This window comes from Macaca fascicularis, chromosome 14 (genome assembly GCF_037993035.2).
Source record: "Macaca fascicularis isolate 582-1 chromosome 14, T2T-MFA8v1.1".
NCBI classification, from domain to species: domain Eukaryota; kingdom Metazoa; phylum Chordata; class Mammalia; order Primates; family Cercopithecidae; genus Macaca; species Macaca fascicularis.
The window spans coordinates 55,195,076-55,216,804 of NC_088388.1; the positions used below are offsets into that span (position 1 = coordinate 55,195,076).

Consider the following 21,729-nt stretch of genomic DNA (forward strand, 5'->3'; position numbering starts at 1 on the left):
AGTCTTTCCAACAACACAATCAGTTCCCTTCTCAGAAACTCTATTGTATGCTGTTTTGATCTTTGATCATTTGCAGGTTATTTCAAGCCAAAGATGTGAGACTGACACTGGGCCAGTTCTTAGGTTGTGTGCTGGGGATGCATTAAGTGGAAAGGGTTCAGGCCCTATCATCAGGGAGAAGGCCTTGTCCCAGCTACCATTATCAGTCCCCTTGGCTATCGCAACAGCCTGCAACCTGATTCCTCTCCCTGCATTCCCAACCCCCAACCCAGCTCACACCATGGCCAACATAGCAGCTGCAGGGATCTCTAAAAGGCAAATCTGTTTCAGCATCTTCAGAGGCTTCATTCTGCTCTTAGGAAGAGCACTTGAATCCTCAGTAGAACCTGCAAGTTCCTGGGTGGTTAACCCCACCCACTTCCCCAGAATATTCTAGGGCCACACTCTCTCACTCACAATATTTTGGCCTGCCTTCAGCAGCTCATTCTTTCCTCTTCTTAGGCATGGCACATGCTGTCTTCGGCGTGGAATGTTCTTCCTCTCTCCCTCTTTGCCTAATGAACTCCCACTCAATCTTTAGATATCTGCTCACGTCACTTTTCTTGGGAAGGGTTTGCTGGTACCTTCAGATCCCTTCTCTTTTGTAAAATCTCTCAGTGTGAAATTGTTTGGATGTTTCTCTGATTAATCTCTGTCCCTCTGGACAATGAGCTCCAGAGGATGTGGCATGTCAGTTTTGCTTAGCATTGTATCCTTGGCTCCCAGCTCATTGTCAGGGACATAGTAAACACTCAATAAACATTAAATAAATGTGTGAACAAATGAGCTCACCTTCACTGTCTAGGAGAGGAAACGTAAGGATAGAAAAAGTCACTACGATAAATTATGATAAAACTTTAACAGGCCGTAAAGTACCTAGGAACAAAGAGGAAGAAGCAGCTAGCTCAGTGGGGTTGAGTCAGGGAAGGCTTTCAGGAGGAGCCACCTTGATCTGGGGAAGAGAAAGTCATCCCAAGCAGGGCAACAGCAGAAGCAAAAGCATGTAGGCATCTTTTAGTGCTTGGCATACTTCAGGAACAGAAGGAATGTCATGTGAACTAAGTGTGAGCTACATGTCCCAGAGAGATGGGCAACACGGTGGGAACAGTGGGCTGGGACCAGGGTAAGTGGAGGCTTTGAAGGCCAATTAATGTGTTTGAATTTCATTTAGGACACTTTGGAAAGTCAGAGAAGCCTGCAGGTAAGGAAACATCAGGATCAAATCTATATTTTAGAATAATTCTTCTGGACAGATTGTGAGAGCTGGCCTGAAACAGGAGAGGCTAGAGACAGGGAGACACCAGGTAAAAGGATAGGGAAGTAGCCTGGTGAGAGGTAATGAGGTGGTAGTGAATGTGGACATGACAGTTTGACAGCTATTGGAGATCAGCTTGTCAGGACTTGACGAGGAGATGGAGCTGAGAGGCAGACCAGGAATACCACCAGGTACCTGTCTGTATGGCTGTGAGGGTGATGAATTGTGAGGCAGGAGGAGGAGTCTGCTTGAGAAGGAAGACAGTGAATTTGAGTTTGGACATGTCAAATGCCCATGGAAAACAACTTGAATGCAACAGACAAACGTGGTTTTGCATTCTGGCTCTACAGCGATGAGCTGGACCCTAGAAAATCACTTTAACTTAGCTGAGCTTCAGTTTCTCCAGAAGATGCCTTTCATAATACATTCTTTGTACTTTTAGAAACCAATTTCTCTTCTTTGGAGGAAGCAATTACCAAAATTCAGCAAGTCCTACAGTTTCACTTCACTTCAAGTTCAATTAAATTCTAATACTTCTAATTTCAAGAAAGTATATCTAGTAGAATCTCCCTCTTTTTCCCTTGCTACTTCTGTATTTGTGGATAAGGACGTGTTTAAGCTATTTTTTATTTGCAGGACTATTGTAAGAAGTAACAAAGTGTATCTACTGCATAGTTGATGTTCAGTAAATGGTGGCTCTTGAAATGATTTTTTATTCTCCTTATCCAGGTGGCAATATCTAGGAGGTAGTTGGCTATCTGGACCTGGATTTTGAGGGACATGTAGGCTGAGGCAGAGAAGTACATTGAATGGACAGTCCTTCCAAAACCCCCAGTCTAGACTGAGAGCCTCAGGTCTCGGGCAGGAAAGAGGCCTCCCTGAGAAGAAAGAGGTAAAGAAAGTTTATCCCCAACTAGCAGCTTTGACTTTTAGGAACCATCCTGGGACTCAGAGCATCTTTAACCAGAGCCCCAAAAGCAATTTTTGCAAGTTGCTGACATGGTCAGAAACAAATATTTTCATTGGAATGAGATAGTACTGGGAGATATATTTGAAAATAATTGTATTACTTTTGTTGAAAGTGGCTTATCTTCATATCTAAAAATTCAACCAATAGTGAAAAATACAAGGAAGAAAGTAAAAATAGCTTACACTAAACACCTCCTCCCCCACAAATACAGAAGGAAGAAGGGAAAAAGAGGGAGATTATACTACATATACTTTTTTGAAATTAAAAGTATTAGAATTTAATTGAATTTGAAGTGGAACTATAAGACTTGCTGAATTTTGATAATTGCTTCCTCCAAAGAAGAGAAATTGGTTTCTAAAAGTACAAAAAATGTATTATAAAATGCATAAAGGGTTTGGAGTTACTGAGGTAGTGTTTTTGTACTATATGTTTTAAATTTGATCTAAACTTTGGACCTGGCATTTGTTTTAATCAGGTATGGTATGACATAGAGACCTGCAAATGATTCTCATGAAGGAATGTACTTACAGATGCCTAATAGCAGGACATGTGGCACATCACACAAAGCCCCTTAGGGAAGGACCAGGGTGGGTCAGAAGGTAGAAGTGGTGAGGGGAATGATGGCCCCAAGCCTTTACTGGGGTTTTCTTGGGAAGGAAAGGTAGAGGCAGGGTAGGTACCCTGAGTATGTTTAGAGTTGGCTAGTGTGAATAATTTTGGCAGATTCTAGGCCCCCAGTTGTCAGGTACTGGCCCTGGGGTGATTTAGGGGGAGTACTGGCTTGGTGTGTGAAAATTTGATAAAGGCGATGTTTGCAGGTATGGGTTCTGTATTGGTTGGTTTGTATTTCAAAGACGCACTTGAAGGAGAGTTGTTTCCTAACTCTAAGAATCAGCTAGCCTTGAGAGGGGCTGTCTCTCCAGGATTAAGTCATCAAGTGACAGAACATCAAGAATACAGAAGATAAGAATATTTAGTCACTACAGTGGTAGCTACTGACTTCCTGCAGGAAAAGATGAGAATGGCCGAATATCTTCCCACCTTCACGTTTCTTCCTACCTTTCCATTTCTACCTCTACACATCTTGAATTCTTCTTTGTACATCGTCAAGGTTATAACATTTACATTCCATATTCAGTAATTATGGTTTCCACAGTTATTTAGCCTTAGACTTAAATGTAAAAGGATCTCACGTTCACCACTGGTCCTTTTACCATGGTTCATATTTCCCAAATTTATTCAGATTTATGTCTTGTTTAGCTGGATTTTGTTTTCCAACAATTTTCCAGAAAGAGTTCAGAGGTGCTATGTTCCCTGAGTTCTATCACATTTGAAAATTTTGTCTTAATTATTGAAGGACATCTTGCATGGTTATAAAATTCTTGGGCGACTGTTTTCCTTGGAACTGTGTAGATGTTGCTCCACTGTATTCAAAGTTATGGAGAAGGCTGGGACCAGCTGATTTCTAGCACCTCTTAATCTTCACTTTCCCTTGTAGATGTCTGCCTTTTTTTTTTGTATGAAGCATTTGAATATATTTTTCAACATGATGTGGTCTGTCAACCCGAAGCGTTCAACTTTCCCCTCAAGTGAGGAAAATTTTTCTTCTGTTATATCTTTGAATATGTCATTTGTTCCATTTGTTTTGTTCACTACTTTGGAGACGACATAACACATAGATTGATCATCAGTGTCTCAACTCCAGGTCCATTATTTTATCTCTATATACTTCAATCTTTCTTTCCTTCTTTGCATTCCTTATGGTCACCCAATCTCTACCACCCTCCTGTAATTCCATTTGAAGCTATATCTGCTTTATTCCTTCATTTTTCCAATAAATTGGTTGGTTGTATATTTCCCAATTTCTTGATTAGTCCTTTTATTTTGGTCTTCAATTTGATTCCTTAAATAGCCATCATCTTCCATCTTTGCATGATCTTCTCATCCCAACTCTAATTTCTTAATTTTTTTTCAAGTTCTTATTTTTTCTAGAGTCAAAGTATTTATGGTATATATTTTGCACAGAAGTGTACTTTTGCATTTTTTGATGTGTTTCTTGCAACTATGTTTCCATCCTGACATCTGTCTCCTTCAAGTTTCCCTTTTCCTTCCTTTCTACCATCCTTCCTCTTTTGTCTGTAGTATTTTTGTATAGTTGCCATGCCATCTGTTTTCGTTTTCTTTCTTTCTGATTTGTACATTTCTACCTTGATTCCTTTTCCCTAGATATATTGTATTGTAAGTTAATTTTTGTTGACTCCTTCCCACCTTAGCTGAGATCTCTTTGCCTTCCCTTTAGTGCTTTAGTTGAGGATTGTATATTTTGTGTTTGTTTTGTTACTGCTTGGGTGGTGGAGAAAAGGGGAAGTTAAGATAGAGCTGTTTGTAGAATTGGTTTCTGCTCTTTTTCCATAACTCTCTTCATAGTCCAAAACATGAGTTTGTTATACCAAATTGGGGGCACATCTTATTCCTTTGGAGGTTGGTTAGTAGTGGGTTTCAGATTGTTTCACCAATTTGGGTTGGAATTGTAGAGACAGGCTGTCCGTGGGTTTATTTTCCAGATTTGACCCAATGCTTCCCAACAGCCTCTCACTCCTCTGCCAGGAAAGGAAGGGAAAAAAAAGACAATTCCAAGGAGTTTAGCCACTGGTTTTCAGGAGTTGGGGGAGAACATGGTATTTGGGGCTTTCCATGTGTCTCCTGCCATTCACTCCTTCAGAGGGGCATGTTTTATTTACTTTATCTTTAGTCTTCCTTCCTTATAAATCCCTTCATATCATTCAAGATAATCCACTCTGTGCAATCATTCTGACTTTCCTCTCTTCTTCTCATCAGTAAGAAAAGCAAAATGGCAGGCAGCCCAGGCGGTTTTTTTCTCTCTTTGAAATGCTGGCAAGATGGAATGGCGAACCTTCTATTCTAGGGAAACTTTCTGAATCTCCTCTGACAACTGCCTACTTGCCCCCTCCATCCCTTTCCCTCTCTATTCTGTGGTGTTGCACTCTTTGTAAGAATTTTTTCTCTCCCATCTTCCTTTCAATACTGTTTCTTTGGAGAAGAAGAAAGGGCTATCATGGGTGGAAGCCCTACATTTATTCCTAGTCATGTTTATTCTTTCTGTAGTCAATGTTTTTAAAGACTATTGCCTTTTCTTGTATCTTAGAGTTTCTGGTATATTTTTTCTTTGTTCTGAAGTGTTTTGTTGTTAATTTGGTTGAATTCAAGAGAAAGGAGGTTGGTTCCTGGAACCCACCAATTCTGGCATTACTCTTCAGGCACCATTTTGGGAAACTTTTCTAGGCAAAAACCCTGGTATGGATTTCACTTGATTATTAGACCTCACATGTTTCAATCATCCTATAGATATCTCAGGAGTTTGCTGCTCAGTTGACTCTCTTTTGAGTGTGATAGGGATACAAACATAAAGGTAGAATGATGCCAGGGGTGCCACAAGGTTTACCACAGAAACCTTGTCAGAGAGCTATAAATGCCAGGACAGAACCACAGAGGTAACAGGTAGCTAAGACAACTTCTAGTTCAATCTTATATCCAAAGAAGAGTTGCTAACTGACCCATCTCTGACAGATGATCCTTCAACTCACTTGGATACCTTGAGTACCAAGGAATCCATGCCTACCATTCTCTTATTGGCAAGTTCAAAGTATTTAAATATATTTTACCTTGAGCCAAACTAGATATCCTCTTGTTTCTTCATGGTCTCCCTTGGTGAGACTTCTTTCTATTCACATGATTCCCAATCTTAACTCTTTAGGTGGCTACAACTATGCCTATAGTCCTGGTCTCTAGCCTAGCCTAGGATCCTGGAAAATGACTGAGCAGATTGGAAACATACTAGGTTAAAATCCATGAGAAAGAGTAAAACATGGATAAATATGAAGTTCTGCATGCAAATGGAAAGTAACCATTGTACAGGATGAGGATGCCTGATTTGGGTCAACTAAAGAGGTTGAGAGTTTTGCTTAATGCTAAGTATACTGTAAGCCTGTAGTCAGGCATACAAAATCGGTGCTGCATGGATAACAAACATCAATGCCAGGGACATTTACCAAAGTCCTCCTGTGCTAAGAGCTTGTTAGAGAACATCTGGGCCTCTGGAACAGCAACAAATCAGAATGTGTGCAGGAATGGGATGGTGTCTAGAGACCATGGGCCACAGTGGACCACAGTGAGCTGTTGGAAAAATGGAGTCTGGAGAAGAGAAGCTTTAGAGAGGCACAGGAGCTATTTTCAAACAGAGAAAGATTTATGGAAAAGAGAATACTTGGTTTGTTCATTCTGTCTTCAAAGCACAGACCCAAGATAGTTTTAGAAGGTTAAAAAACAAAAAGCTGTTCATTGTCTCTGTTGACTAGGAGGCACTTATGTTTCTGAGATCTGTAAAAGATCTAGCAACCTTAGGTTTACTCTGGAAAATCTCTTATCTATGGGGAATGGAATCAGATGCTAATTTCTAAGTAGTATACAGAATATAGAACAATTTAATTTATCTGAGGAGGAATAATTGCACAACAGGTCTCCTGAGAAGCCTGCCAAGGAGTAGGTTTTTTCCCCAAACATTATAGCCAAAGAGCCAACCAGCTTCCAATTGCCAGCTTAATACTGTGGGAAGCAAAGGGAAGAACATAACATTTGAAGCAGGTAGACCTTGAAGTCTGGCCATGCCATTTGCTAGTTCTGTAATCTTGAGCAAGTGACTTAACCTTCCTGAGCCTTGGCTTTTCCACATGTAAAATGGGATGACTAAATTCTAGCTTATTGTGAGGATAATGTAAGATAACAAATAAAAAACCCATAACATAGAACTGGATACTTATAAATGTTAAAGCTCTTCCTTGCCCGCTGAAGCTAACTGCCAACACTACTACTGTGATTTCAAAGAGACATTTCATAAGTAAGCACTTTTTTTTCAGGGCTTTCTTCTGAACTCTCCCCAGCTATTGAGGAAGAAGAGTCAAAGAGTGGCCTAGATGTCATGCCTAATATTTCTGATGTGCTGCTGCGCAAACTGCGGGTCCACAAGAGTCTCCCTGGAAGGTAAAATCAGGATGTGGGTTACAGAAGACCCTGTACGGAGTGGCCCCTGTGTTGGATTCTAGGTGGGACACAGAGGAACACCAGTATTAATTCTTGAGCCCAGAAGGGCCAAAGTCCAATTGTCTAGATAGGGATAATGCATTCAAAACAAAAAGAATAATGAAAGGCCAGGCTGGGTGTTTTCAACTCAAAGACCAGGTGGGGTTCTTAGGTGGGCACAGCTCATGAAGGCATGAAGGTCACCAGAAGCTCATGGCAGCAGAGAATGGACTTTGAGCCAGGAGACATGGGTTTCAATCCCAGCTACACCATTTACCCATGACTAGCTAAGTTTTCAAAGCTTTTTTGTAGAGATAGGGTCTTGCTATGTTGCCCAAGATAATCTCAAACTCTTGGCCTCAAGTGATCCTTCTACCTCAGCCTCCCAAAGTACAAATAACATTTAAGTAACCAAATGAATGATTTGAAAAAGTAAAGTTGGTAGAAAGACCATGAAATAGGGCACATCTAGAGAATAGCATGGGAGTGGGACATTGGGTAGGAGGTCAAGGAAGGCCTCTGTGATAAAGTAATAATTTGAGATGTGCAAATGACAAATGACAAAAAGAAGCCACTCATGCAAGGGTTTTGGTAACATTTACAGAGGAAAAAATCATAATTTTAACAAATGGTGCTGGGACAACTGGATAGCCACATACAAAAGAGTGAAGTTGGACCCCTACCTCACACAAAACACACCAATTAACTCATAATGGATCATAGACCTAAATGTCAGAGAGAACACTATAAGACTCTTCAAAGAAAAAATGTAAGTCTTCATGTCTTTGGGTTTTTTAGATACGGCACCAAAAACACAAGAGACAAGATTTTAAAAATAAATAGTACTTCCTCAAAATAAAAACTTCTGTGCTGCAAACAGTGTCAAGAAAGTGAAAGGCAACCCACAGAATGAAATATTTGCAAATCACTTATCAGAAAAGGAACTTGTTTCTAGAGCATATAAAGAAGTCTTACAACTCAATAAAAAGATAAATAACCAATTTTTCAAAATGGGGAAAGGATTTAAATAGACATTTCTTCAGAGAAGATATACAAATGGTCACATAAAAAGATGCTCTGTCCTTTTAGAGGCTCACAGTTCTGCCCCCGGGTACCTATGCTCATTTATGAGGCACAGTTATCTGTATCAGACACCAGACATGCCATGTAGCTTCTCTGCCTAAATCATACTTCTCTGAGTCCTCAGAGCTTCCTCCCGACCCCCACTTTTTTTTTAAGGTGGGTATATTCTATCTGGCTGTGGTGGCTCACACACCTGTAATCCCAGCACTTTGTAGGCTCGAGGCAAGAGGATCACTTGAGGCCAAGAGTTTAAGACCAGCCTGGACAACAGAGTGAAATTCTGTTTCTACAGAAATAAAAAATAAAAGAAAAAATTAGCCAGGTGCAGTGGCATGCACCCATAGTCCCAGCTACTCTGGTGGCTGAGACAGGAGGATTGCTTGAACCCAGGAGTTCAAGGCTGCAGTAAGCCACCTCTGCAGTGATCCTGCCACTGCACTCCAGCCTGGGCAGCAGAGCAAGACCCTGTCCCCAAAAATAAATAAATAAAATAAAAATAAGGTGGGTGTCTTCTATAGCAAAAAAGCAGAATGTTAGTCATTGAAATAGAAAAATGTTTGGTTTATAATTTACGATAATACGTACATTTCACATAATATCCCAACAAACCCAGGAGTCAGAAACAAACCTGGCAAGTTTTGCCAAATCATTTAAATCACATGTGTATGCTGTAGATGACAGTTAAGGCAAGGGTCTGATGGGTGTGACAAGAACTGTAAGCATCAAACATCCCTGCAGCTGTTTGTCCCATGTTCTGGACTCTGCTGACTTCATGGCCATGGGGTCTTGTCACCTCATCCTGACAGGAAGGCACTCATATTATTCCCTAGGGGTGAGAACCAGCCCCTTGCAGAGATGGCTGACCCTTACCTTTGCTCTTGGGGTCCCTTCACACCCGTTCAAGAGAGGAAGCTGTGTTTCCTGAGAAGCTTATCAATGGCATGCTCTGTTGCCAAGTCCTGTGATGCTGGTAGGACCCCTCCCAAGCCTCCCCGCCCCAGCACAGGAAAGGGCCTGTGTATTATTTACATTGTCTGGGCTTCAGATGGGACCAGCTTTAGTTACCAGCAAGAGCAGCAGCAGCAGCAACACCGAGTGGACGTGCACATACAGGGACTGCCTATGGCTGGAGAGCCCTGGCTGTGGGAATGGCACAGAGGAGGAGCTGCTCAAAAGGACACCTCTGTGTCGGCTGGGGCTTTCTTGCCACTCTGTGATTCTAGCCATCAGAAGTTCTTGCTGTGGAGAAGAACCCTGGTCACTCTCTCCTACCATTTATTCTCTGGCCTGAATGCACCTTTGTCATGGCCCTCAGACAGAGGAGGGTGAGGCTTTGCAGACCTGGGTGGATATCCCCAGAACAACTACAATGGCAACTTAGATGTGTGTGAGTTATCAAGTCCTTATCACAGGCATTTTCTTATTTCTCACAGCAAGGCTGTGAGTTCATAGTTAACATGAACAGGTCACATTTTCTGAGAGCCCACTGAGTGTGGATGCCATATATTTATGCATACAAACACATATACATATATACATGAGTACGTATAGTGCTTATAGCACCTCTGTAAGGTAGGTGATATGATTCCCATTTTGCAGATGAGCAAGCCCGGGCTTAGAGAGATTAAATAACTTGTCCAAAGTCACAGAGATAGTTGTGGTGCTGTAAGAGTCAGTATCTCACAGGTGACAGAGCACAGGCAAGGGGACATTGCATCTTTTCCTTCACACCAACACAGCTTACTCCACCCCGGGAAACACATGGTCTGCTGGTCATTCAGAGTCACCTTTGGGTCTATTGACTAGGTTGCATAAAGTTCAACTGTGTGTTTTCTTTTTCACAGTGCCCCTCCACTCACTGAAAAGGAAGTTGAGGTAAGTGGCTCAAGTGTGTTATGAAATTTAGTGCCTGTGCTTGACTGGGCTTATTTAAAACATTTCTTCCTCCAGACTCTAGCCCTGACATTTTTAGACAAAAATGAGAAAGAGTGACTGTGGGATAATATGAACATTCATGACCAGCCCTCTTGAACCATGAGATCCCCATTCCCACATCCGTTCATGGAAGATTTTGACAAATTTGGGCAGAGGGGAGAAGGTAGCTGGAAATTTTACATTTCTGTAAGGATCGTTTATATTCTTTAAATGTGCGACTTAGATACACAAAACCAGCTGGGAGCCTGCAGAATTGTTTCAAATTTATTTCAAAATTACTGAACAATGATCAGATTTCAAGTTCTAAGCTTTGGTTTAGTGGGAAAGGGGGCTGGCCACCTCAGGGTTTCAGCTACAAGAATGCCAGCTCAGCGGAGCCAGGAAGCTGTGCTGTCAGCAATCCGGCCTTCCCTGATTCCTCACTGGGGCCTCCTTGTCCCAGCAGGGTTGTGAGAGAGCTGAGGGGAATCTGCATTTCATTCTGTGGTGGACAAAGAGAACTTATCAGAGGTGAGACAGTGAGAACCGCTGATGTGGACCAGATGAGCAGAGGAAGACAGACAGTATGAAGTATCTACCGCAGATAGTATCAATAACTTGCACATAGGCATTGCACTTGCGGTCTATAACACACTCATAGCCATCCTTTCAGCTGATCCTCCCATCAGCTCTGAAAAGAAGCAAGAATCAGCACAAAAGAGGAAATTGAGTGAGTAAATAACCGCACCAAGTTTCTAGATACTGTAGTTGGCAAAACCAAGACCTGGATCCGAGTGTTCTCACTGAATTCAGAACTTGTCTTGTCACACTGCTGTTAAGGGGTAATCAAAGTATAGAAAATTAAGCATTGAGCATTATTCATAGACTTGGCCAAGTCAGGATAAGGCGGAAAATTTCCATCACTGGGCTATGAGTTCAAAGCCCACCCCCTGACATTTGTGAAGATGGGCCACGGGCGGTTTGTTTAATGTCCAAATGCTGACCGCAGATGTATATGGACGCAGCTTTCAGCACGGTGGAAATAAAACAGGCTTCAAATCAGACAGTCAGAGGTGAAATCCTGGCTCCATTACTCCCTGTGTCACCTTGAACAAGTTAATGATGTTTCTGGTCTTGGTCTCTTTACCCATGAACAGGTATAACAGTTCCCACCCCAGAGGGTTATTGTGAGATCACATGAATTTGTAGAGTGAATAGCAGTGCTGGCATATAGTAGATGCTCAACAAGGAGTAGTTTTCAATATTGCCATAAACATCATCATTGGGTCAATTCTGTGCCTTCAGTTCTGTATCTGGAGATGATTGCCTTCCATGGGCCATGTTACATGAACTTCACAAGCCCCTGTGGTTACTGACTCCGCAGGGTATAAATCTGCTACCACTCAGGGCAGATGATGGCTAAAAAATTGAAGACCATTGCTTCCTTCCTGAGTGACGTCCATCTGTCTATTTCTTCTCCCTAGTAGTTTCCTACTATTCCAGGAATTCCATGTATAACCAATACTACCTTTTCAAAGTCTGTTCATGCAGCCTGCAATTTTGGCATGAAATATTTATTTATTCCAGAAAGCTTAACCTAACAGAATCATACCTGGCCTTATTTAATATCCTGGCAGCTACTTAAAGCTCCTATCGATATACAATTTGGAATACTCGGGCTAGATGCTGGTTGAAGTTTGCTTTAAGTCACCAATGCTTAAATCTCACACGGAGTTTCTTTCAACACAGTATTTTCATGCAAAATCTCCAAAACCCCCCATGCAATAAATCCCAGCATAAATCCAAATGCTTACACAATTAGCTGTGTTGGCCTGAGTTTATCTAAATCCAGATACAGGATGTTATTTTCTTAAAATTCAGGGAAAAGTGAAGTGTTATTCTCTTATTTTTTGGTAGAATACATTTGGCCCTCTAATTCTGGGAAGGGCCTAGCATGGGCCTTGGGTTACTGCTTTACCATCTTTTTTGTGGTTTCCTGTGAAGCGAGCATTTCACTTGCACATGGCTGCTTTGGCAGCTGGTTCCGGGACTGCCGCAAAATGCTCGTACAAGGAACACACCTGTAGCCTTGTCCTCTGCAATAACTCCTCCTAGCACCTCTCTCACACTCTTGTTCCCAACAGAACGTGTTTGTACAACTGTCCTTGGCCTTTAGAAATGACAGCTACACTCTGGAATCTAGAATTCACCAGGCTGAAAGGGAACGCAACCTGACAGAGGAGAACACTGAGAAGGAACTGGAAAACTTCAAAGCTTCCATTACGGTAATTGTGGAGCCTGATGTGAGGAATACTTGGAGCAGGAACTGTCTCCAAGGGCCATACAGGGTGTCATCCTTCTCTCAGGTACCAAGTAGAGTCTCCTGAAGTGAAAAATTGAGCCAAGACTCTGACAGAGTGTTCCTCAGAGAGCTGGGGGGAACTGAGGCAGAGATCCCAAAGGCCTGGTTCCCCCAGGGCTGTGGGCAAGTCCTCCGAACCCTTGGGAGCTTCTCAGAAGGGGGCAGGGTGGCCTGGGTATGACTCCTCCTTTCAGACCAGCCAGGGATAGTGTGTTCACATCGAGCTTCTCCAAGCACCAGAAGAAACTGTGGCCCAGGCCTGGCAGAGGCCACTTCTCTCAGCCTGGATGGGGCCCAGAGCTGGTTTCATGAGAGCTTAGTCTAGGCTTGGTGTGTGTCTTAGTGAGTTTGAGTTGCTGTAACAAAGGGCCATGGACTGGGTGGCTTAAATGGCAAACCTTTATTTCTCATAGTTCTGGAGGCTGGAAGTCCAAGATCAGGGCACCAGCACGGTCGGGTTCTGGTGAGGGCCCTCTCTGGCTTGCAGACTACCACCTTTCCATTATATCCTACGTGGTGGAAAGAGAACAGAACTCTCTGGGGTCCCTTTTATAAGAGCACTAATTACATTCACGGGGGCTCCACCCTCCTCACCTAATCACCTCGCCCAGGCCCCACTTCCCTATCACATTGAGGAGTTAGGATATGTCCCCCCAAAAGTCAGCAGATGATTTTGTGGGGGGCACATTTAGCCCAGTGGTCCCCAACCCCTGGGCTGGGCCGCAAACCAGTACCGAACCATAGCCTGTTAAGAACCAGGCTGCGGAAGATGGCCGAATAGGAGCAGCTCCAGTCTCCAACTCCCAGCGCGAGCGACACAGAAGACCGGTGATTTCTGCATTTTCAACTGAGGTACTGGGTTCATCTCACTGGGGAGTGCCGGACGATCGGTGCTGGTCAGCTGCTGCAGCCTGACCAGCGAGAGCTGAAGCAGGGCAAGGCATTGCCTCACCTGGGAAGCGCAAGGGGGAAGGGAATCCCTTTTCCTAGCCAGGGGAACTGAGACACACAACACCTGGAAAATCGGGTAACTCCCACCCCAATACTGCGCTCTAAGCAAACAGGCACACCAGGAGATCATATCCCACACCTGGCCAGGAGGGTCCCACACCCACGGAGCCTCCCTCATTGCTAGCACAGCAGTCTGTGATCTACCAGCAAGGCAGCAGCAAGGCTGGGGGAGGGGCGCCCGCCATTGCTGAGGCTTAAGTAGGTGAACAAAGCCGCTGGGAAGCTCGAACTGGGTGGAGCTCACAGCAGCTCAAGGAAACCTGCCTGTCTCTGTAGACTCCACCTCTGAGGACAGGGCACAGTAAACAATAACAAACACAGCCGAAACCTCAGCAGACGCAAACGACTCTGTCTGACAGCTTTGAAGAGAGCAGTGGATCTCCCAACACAGAGGTTGAGATCTGCGAAGGGACAGACTCCCTGCTCAAGTGGGTCCCTGACCCCTGAGTAGCCTAACTGGGAGACATCCCCCACTAGGGGCAGTCTGACACCCCACACCTCACAGGGTGGAGTACACCCCTGAGAGGAAGTTTCCAAAGCAAGAATCAGACAGGTACACTTGCTGTTCAGAAATATTCTATCTTCTGCAGCCTCTGCTGCTGATACCCAGGCAAACAGGGTCTGGAGTGGACCTCAAGCAATCTCCAACAGACCTACAGCTGAGGGTCCTGACTGTTAGAAGGAAAACTATCAAACAGGAAGGACACCTACACCAAAACCCCATCAGTACATCACCATCATCAAAGACCAGAGGCAGATAAAACCACAAAGATGGGGAAAAAGCAGGGCAGAAAAGCTGGAAATTCAAAAAATAAGAGCGCATCTCCCCCGGCAAAGGAGCGAAGCTCATCGCCAGCAACGGATCAAAGCTGGACGGAGAATGACTTTGATGAGATGAGAGAAGAAGGCTTCAGTCCATCAAACTTCTCAGAGCTAAAGGAGGAATTACGTACCCAGCGCAAAGAAACTAAAAATCTTGAAAAAAAAGTGGAAGAATTGATGGCTAGAGTAATTAATGCAGAGAAGGTCATACACGAAATGAAAGAGATGAAAACCATGACACGAGAAATACGTGACAAATGCACAAGCTTCAGTAACCGACTCGATCAACTGGAAGAAAGAGTATCAGCGATTGAGGATCAAATGAATGAAATGAAGCGAGAAGAGAAACCAAAAGAAAAAAGAAGAAAAAGAAATGAACAAAGCCTGCAAGAAGTATGGGATTATGTAAAAAGACCAAATCTACGTCTGATTGGGGTGCCTGAAAGTGAGGGGGAAAATGGAACCAAGTTGGAAAACACTCTTCAGGATATCATCCAGGAGAACTTCCCCAACCTAGTAGGGCAGGCCAACATTCAAATCCAGGAAATACAGAGAACGCCACAAAGATACTCCTCGAGAAGAGCAACTCCAAGACACATAATTGCCAGATTCACCAAAGTTGAAATGAAGGAAAAAATCTTAAGGGCAGCCAGAGAGAAAGGTTGGGTTACCCACAAAGGGAAGCCCATCAGACTAACAGCAGATCTCTCAGCAGAAATTCTCCAAGCCAGAAGAGAGTGGGGGCCAATATTCAACATTCTTAAAGAAAAGAATTTTCAACCCAGAATTTCATATCCAGCCAAACTAAGTTTCATAAGTGAAGGAGAAATAAAATCCTTTACAGATAAGCAAATGCTTACAGATTTTGTCACCACTAGGCCTGCCTTACAAGAGACCCTGAAGGAAGCACTAAACATGGAAAGGAACAACCGGTACCAGCCATTGCAAAAACATGCCAAAATGTAAAGACCATCGAGGCTAGGAAGAAACTGCATCAACTAACAAGCAAAATAACCAGTTAATATCATAATGGCAGGATCAAGTTCACAGATAACAATCTTAACCTTAAATGTAAATGGACTAAATGCTCCAATTAAAAGACACAGACTGGCAAACTGGATAAAGAGTCAAGACCCATCAGTCTGCTGTATTCAGGAGACCCATCTCACACGCAGAGACATACATAGGCTCAAAATAAAGGGATGGAGGAAGATTTACCAAGCAAATGGAGAACAAAAAAAAGCGGGGGTTGCAATCCTAGTCTCTGATAAAACAGACTTTAAACCATCAAAGATCAAAAGAGACAAAGAAGGCCATTACATAATGGTAAAGGGATCAATTCAACAGGAAGAGCTAACTATCCTAAATATATATGCACCCAATACAGGAGCACCCAGATTCATAAAGCAAGTCCTTAGAGACTTACAAAGAGACTCCAATACAATAATAATGGGAGACTTCAACACTCCACTGTCAACATTAGACAGATCAACGAGACAGTTAACAAGGATATCCAGGAATTGAACTCATCTCTGCAGCAAGCAGACCTAATAGACATCTATAGAACTCTCCACCCCAAATCAACAGAATATACATTCTTCTCAGCACCACATCGTACTTAATCCAAAATCGACCACGTAATTGGAAGTAAAGCACTCCTCAGCAAATGTACAAGAACAGAAATTATAACAAACTGTCTCTCAGACCACAGTGCAATCAAACTAGAACTCAGGACTAAGAAACTCAATCAAAACCGCTCAACTACATGGAAACTGAACAACCTGCTCCTGAATGACTACTGGGTACATAACGAAATGAAGGCAGAAATAAAGATGTTCTTTGAAACCAATGAGAACAAAGATACAACATACCAGAATCTCTGGGACACATTTAAAGCAGTGTGTAGAGGGAAATTTATAGCACTAAATGCCCACAAGAGAAAGCAGGAAAGATCTAAAATTGACACTCTAACATCGCAATTAAAAGAACTAGAGAAGCAAGAGCAAACACATTCGAAAGCTAGCAGAAGGCAAGAAATAACTAAGATCAGAGCAGAACTGAAGGAGATAGAGACACAAAAAACTCTCCAAAAAATCAATGAATCCAGGAGTTGGTTTTTTGAAAAGATCAACAAAATTGACAGACCACTAGCAAGACTAATAAAGAAGAAAAGAGAGAAGAATCAAATCGACGCAATTAAAAATGATAAAGGGGATATCACCACCGACCCCACAGAAATACAAACTACCATCAGAGAATACTATAAACACCTCTACGCAAATAAACTGGAAAATCTAGAAGAAATGGATAATTTCCTGGACACTTACACTCTTCCAAGACTAAACCAGGAAGAAGTTGAATCCCTGAATAGACCAATAGCAGGCTCTGAAATTGAGGCAATAATTAATAGCCTACCAACCAAAAAAAGTCCAGGACCAGATGGATTCACAGCTGAATTCTACCAGAGGTACAAGGAGGAGTTGGTACCATTCCTTCTGAAACTATTCCAATCAATAGAAAAAGAGGGAATCCTCCCTAACTCATTTTATGAGGCCAACATCATCCTGATACCAAAGCCTGGCAGAGACACAACAAAAAAAGAGAATTTCAGACCAATATCCCTGATGAACATCGATGCAAAAATCCTCAATAAAATACTGGCAAACCGGATTCAGCAACACATCAAAAAGCTTATCCACCATGATCAAGTGGGCTTCATCCCTGGGATGCAAGGCTGGTTCAACATTCGCAAATCAATAAACATAATCCAGCATATAAACAGAACCAAAGACAAGAACCACATGATTATCTCAATAGATGCAGAAAAGGCTTTTGACAAAATTCAACAGCCCTTCATGCTAAAAACGCTCAATAAATTCGGTAGTGATGGAACGTACCTCAAAATAATAAGAGCTATTTATGACAAACCCACAGCCAATATCATACTGAATGGGCAAAAACTGGAAAAATTCCCTTTGAAAACTGGCACAAGACAGGGATGCCCTCTCTCACCACTCCTATTCAACATAGTGTTGGAAGTTCTGGCTAGGGCAATTAGGCAAGAGAAAGAAATCAAGGGTATTCAGTTAGGAAAAGAAGAAGTCAAATTGTCCCTGTTTGCAGATGACATGATTGTATATTTAGAAAACCCCATTGTCTCAGCCCAAAATCTCCTTAAGCTGATAAGCAACTTCAGCAAAGTCTCAGGATACAAAATTAATGTGCAAAAATCACAAGCATTCTTATACACCAGTAACAGACAAACAGAGAGCCAAATCAGGAATGAACTTCCATTCACAATTGCTTCAAAGAGAACAAAATACCTAGGAATCCAACTTACAAGGGATGTAAAGGACCTCTTCAAGGAGAACTACAAACCACTGCTCAGTGAAATCAAAGAGGACACAAACAAATGGAAGAACATACCATGCTCATAGATAGGAATAATCAATATCGTGAAAATGGCCATACTGCCCAAGATAATTTATAGATTCAATGCCATCCCCATCAAGCTACCAATGAGTTTCTTCACAGAATTGGAAAAAACTGCTTTAAAGTTCATATGGAACCAAAAAAGAGCCCGCATCTCCAAGACAATCCTAAGTCAAAAGAACAAAGCTGGAGGCATCACGCTACCTGACTTCAAACTATACTACAAGGCTACAGTAACCAAAACAGCATGGTACTGGTACCAAAACAGAGATATAGACCAATGGAACAGAACAGAGTCCTCAGAAATAATACCACACATCTACAGCCATCTGATCTTTGACAAACCTGAGAGAAACAAGAAATGGGGAAAGGATTCCCTATTTAATAAATGGTGCTGGGAAAATTGGCTAGCCATAAGTAGAAAGCTGAAACTGGATCCTTTCCTTACTCCTTATACGAAAATTAATTCAAGATGGATTAGAGACTTAAATGTTAGACCTAATACCATAAAAATCCTAGAGGAAAACCTAGGTAGTACCATTCAGGACATAGGCATGGGCAAAGACTTCATGTCTAAAACACCAAAAGCAACGGCAGCAAAAGCCAAAATTGACAAATGGGATCTAATTAAACTAAAGAGCTTCTGCACAGCAAAAGAAACTACCATCAGAGTGAACAGGCAACCTACAGAATGGGAGAAAATTTTTGCAATCTACTCATCTGACAAAGGGCTAATATCCAGAACCTACAAAGAACTCAAACAAATTTACAAGAAAAAAACAAACAACCCCATCAAAAATTGGGCAAAAGATATGAACAGACATTTCTCAAAAGAAGACATTCATACAGCCAACAGACACATGAAAAAATGCTCATCATCACTGGCCATCAGAGAAATGCAAATCAAAACCACAATGAGATACCATCTCACACCAGTTAGAATGGCGATCATTAAAAAGTCAGGAAACAACAGATGCTGGAGAGGATGTGGAGAAATAGGAACACTTTTACACTGTTGGTGGGATTGTAAACTAGTTCAACCATTATGGAAAACAGTATGGCGATTCCTCAAGGATCTAGAACTAGATGTACCATATGACCCAGCCATCCCATTACTGGGTATATACCCAAAGGATTATAAATTATGCTGCTATAAAGACACATGCACACGTATGTTTATTGCAGCACTATTCACAATAGCAAAGACTTGGAATCAACCCAAATGTCCATCAGTGACAGATTGGATTAAGAAAATGTGGCACATATACACCATGGAATACTATGCAGCCATCAAAAAGGATGAGTTTGTGTCCTTTGTAGGGACATGGATGCAGCTGGAAACCATCATTCTTAGCAAACTATCACAAGAACAGAAAACCAAACACCGCATGTTCTCACTCATAGGTGGGAACTGAACAATGAGATCACTTGGACTCAGGAGGGGGAACATCACACACCGGGGCCTATCATGGGGAGGTGGGAGGGGAGAGGGGGGAGGGATTGCATTGGGAGTTATACCTGATGTAAATGACGAGTTGATGGGTGCAGCACACCAACATGGCACAAGTATACATATGTAACAAACCTGCACGTTATGCACATGTACCCTACAACTTAAAGTATAATAATAACCAGCCTGGGCGACAGAGCGAGACTCCGTCTCGAAAAAAAAAAATAATAATAAAATAAATAAATAAATTAATTAAAAAAAAAAAAAAAAAGAACCAGGCTGCGTAGTAGGAGGTGAGCTGCCTGAGAGCATGACCTCCTGAGCTCCACCTCCTGTCAGATCAGCAGCAGCATTCCATTCCCACAGGGTCACGACCCCTGTTGTGAACCCAGCATGCGAAGGATCTAGGTTGTACCCTCCTCATAAGAATCTAATGATCTGAGGTGGAACAGTTTCATCCCCAAACCATCGCCCCCACCAGGTTTGTGGAAAAATTGTCTTCCATGAAACCGGTCCCTGAGGCCGAAAAGGTTGGGGACTGCTGATTTACTCCATAACATTATTTGAGGACCCCAGTTGATGCTCCTACTCCTCTTCAGTCCTCAGCTTCACTCTGGCACCACTGTGAGCACCGGGAGACCTACCAGAAGTTGCTGGAGGACATCGCTGTCCTGCACCGCCTGGCTGCCCGCCTCTCCAGTAGAGCTGAGGTGGTGGGTGCCGTCCGCCAGGTGAGCCTCTCCAGCCCCCAGTCTTGCCGACTCTGCTCCACTTACATAAAGTAGAGCAATCACCCAAGCAGCGGCAACTACAGATACCACTTAGAGGTGGCTGCCTCTGGGCCAAGCATCCTATGTATACCATTGCAGTATTATTCAGAGTATTTTTGGCAGATCACTGAACCCTCAAGGGGCTTTGTGGAAAAAGGTTTCTGTGGACGCACAAGTTTGGGGACTACTGCATACTATCTTTCTTTCTTGGAAATTTCTAACACATTGGCCTAATCAAGGCTTTGATTGGAGGATAGTGGTGTCTAACACATTGGCCTAATCAAGGCTTTGATTGGAGGATAGTGGTGTCTAACACATTGGCCTAATCAAGGCTTTGATTGGAGGATAGTGGTGTCTAACACATTGGCCTAATCAAGGCTTTGATTGGAGGATAGTGGTGTCTAACACATTGGCCTAATCAAGGCTTTGATTGGAGAAGGCTGGTTCACTTTACCTACGTAGTTCCCAAACATATTGAACTGAAGAATTCCCCCCACAGCCCTCCATTTTATTTTTCTCAAAAAATACCTATTCAACTCCCATCAAGCTAGTATTTGGCAAAACATGCTTTAGGAAAACCTGCTTTGTCTCATTAAATCCACCCAGCAACCCTATAAATATCCTGTTTCCCAGATGAAGATGCAGAGTCTCAGAAAGTAAAAGCACTAGTGAGTGGCAGAGCGGGACACAGGCCCAGGTCTGTCTCTCTCTTGGCCACTTTGAAGTCCTGAACCACAGAGAGCCCCGCCCTGGCCCCGCATGTTTTAGCAGGAGCACACTGCCTGAGTTCCAATCCGGGCTCCACCCTTCATTCGCTGTGTGACCTTGGGCCGCTTACCGAGGTCTCTCTGCTTCAGTCTTTTCAAGTATAAAATGAGGATGGTCACAGTATTTCCCATAGCGGGTTGCTGCCGTACTTGTAAAGCGTTTAGATGTTGTTATTATGTTGCTATGACATGAATCTATGTCCTGCTGCTCTGGTTACAAGAGAGGAGGTTCCTGGGATGGTGCAGCCCTGAGCAGTTCCTGTTAAAGGACTTGCCGCTGGGCCATCCCACCCTGTGTCCTTCAGGACAAGGACACCTGACTCAGCAGTGGTGCGCAGGAAGTCACTCCAGCTGGGAGCAGCAACACAGGAGGACTCTAGGGAAGTGGCTGGTCTCAGCCATGCATGGCTGTGGGACCTGTTCCTGCAAAGCCACTGGGTGTGTCCCTCTGTGGCCAGGCAGGGCCTGAGCTAGATCCTCTGAGGGATCTAACCAGGGTATGAGCAGAGAGAAATTGTTCTCATTGTGTGCAGGCTTCCCAAACGTGTGCCTAAGCCCAACTGCCACTCACGCCATCTGCTCCCTTCTCCAAATGGCTCCCTCGCCTTGGCTTCTATGCCTCAGTCTTTGCCTTCCTCTCTGGCTCCACTGGGCCAGGTCAGGCTTCATTCGGTCTTTCCGTGCTGCTCTCACTGACACCAGTCTCACTCCCTTGAGTCCCATCTCTATCTGTGACCTGATTATGTTACTCTCTTAC

At 43.1% G+C, this 21,729-nt stretch overlaps 1 protein-coding gene across 50 annotated transcripts in view; it reads left to right on the top strand.

The window, feature by feature from the left end:
• IRAG1 (inositol 1,4,5-triphosphate receptor associated 1) overlaps window positions 1-21,729 on the top strand; it is a 125,756-nt gene that overhangs the window by 75,618 nt on the left and 28,409 nt on the right. For all 50 annotated transcript variants that reach the window (XM_065528557.2, XM_074014312.1, XM_074014327.1 and 47 more), the window contains 4 exons: window positions 7,199-7,322; window positions 10,289-10,319; window positions 12,503-12,643; window positions 20,035-20,166. In XM_065528557.2, the coding sequence (XP_065384629.1) occupies window positions 7,199-7,322; window positions 10,289-10,319; window positions 12,503-12,643; window positions 20,035-20,166 (428 nt within the window). The remainder of the gene's footprint in view (window positions 1-7,198; window positions 7,323-10,288; window positions 10,320-12,502; window positions 12,644-20,034; window positions 20,167-21,729) is intronic.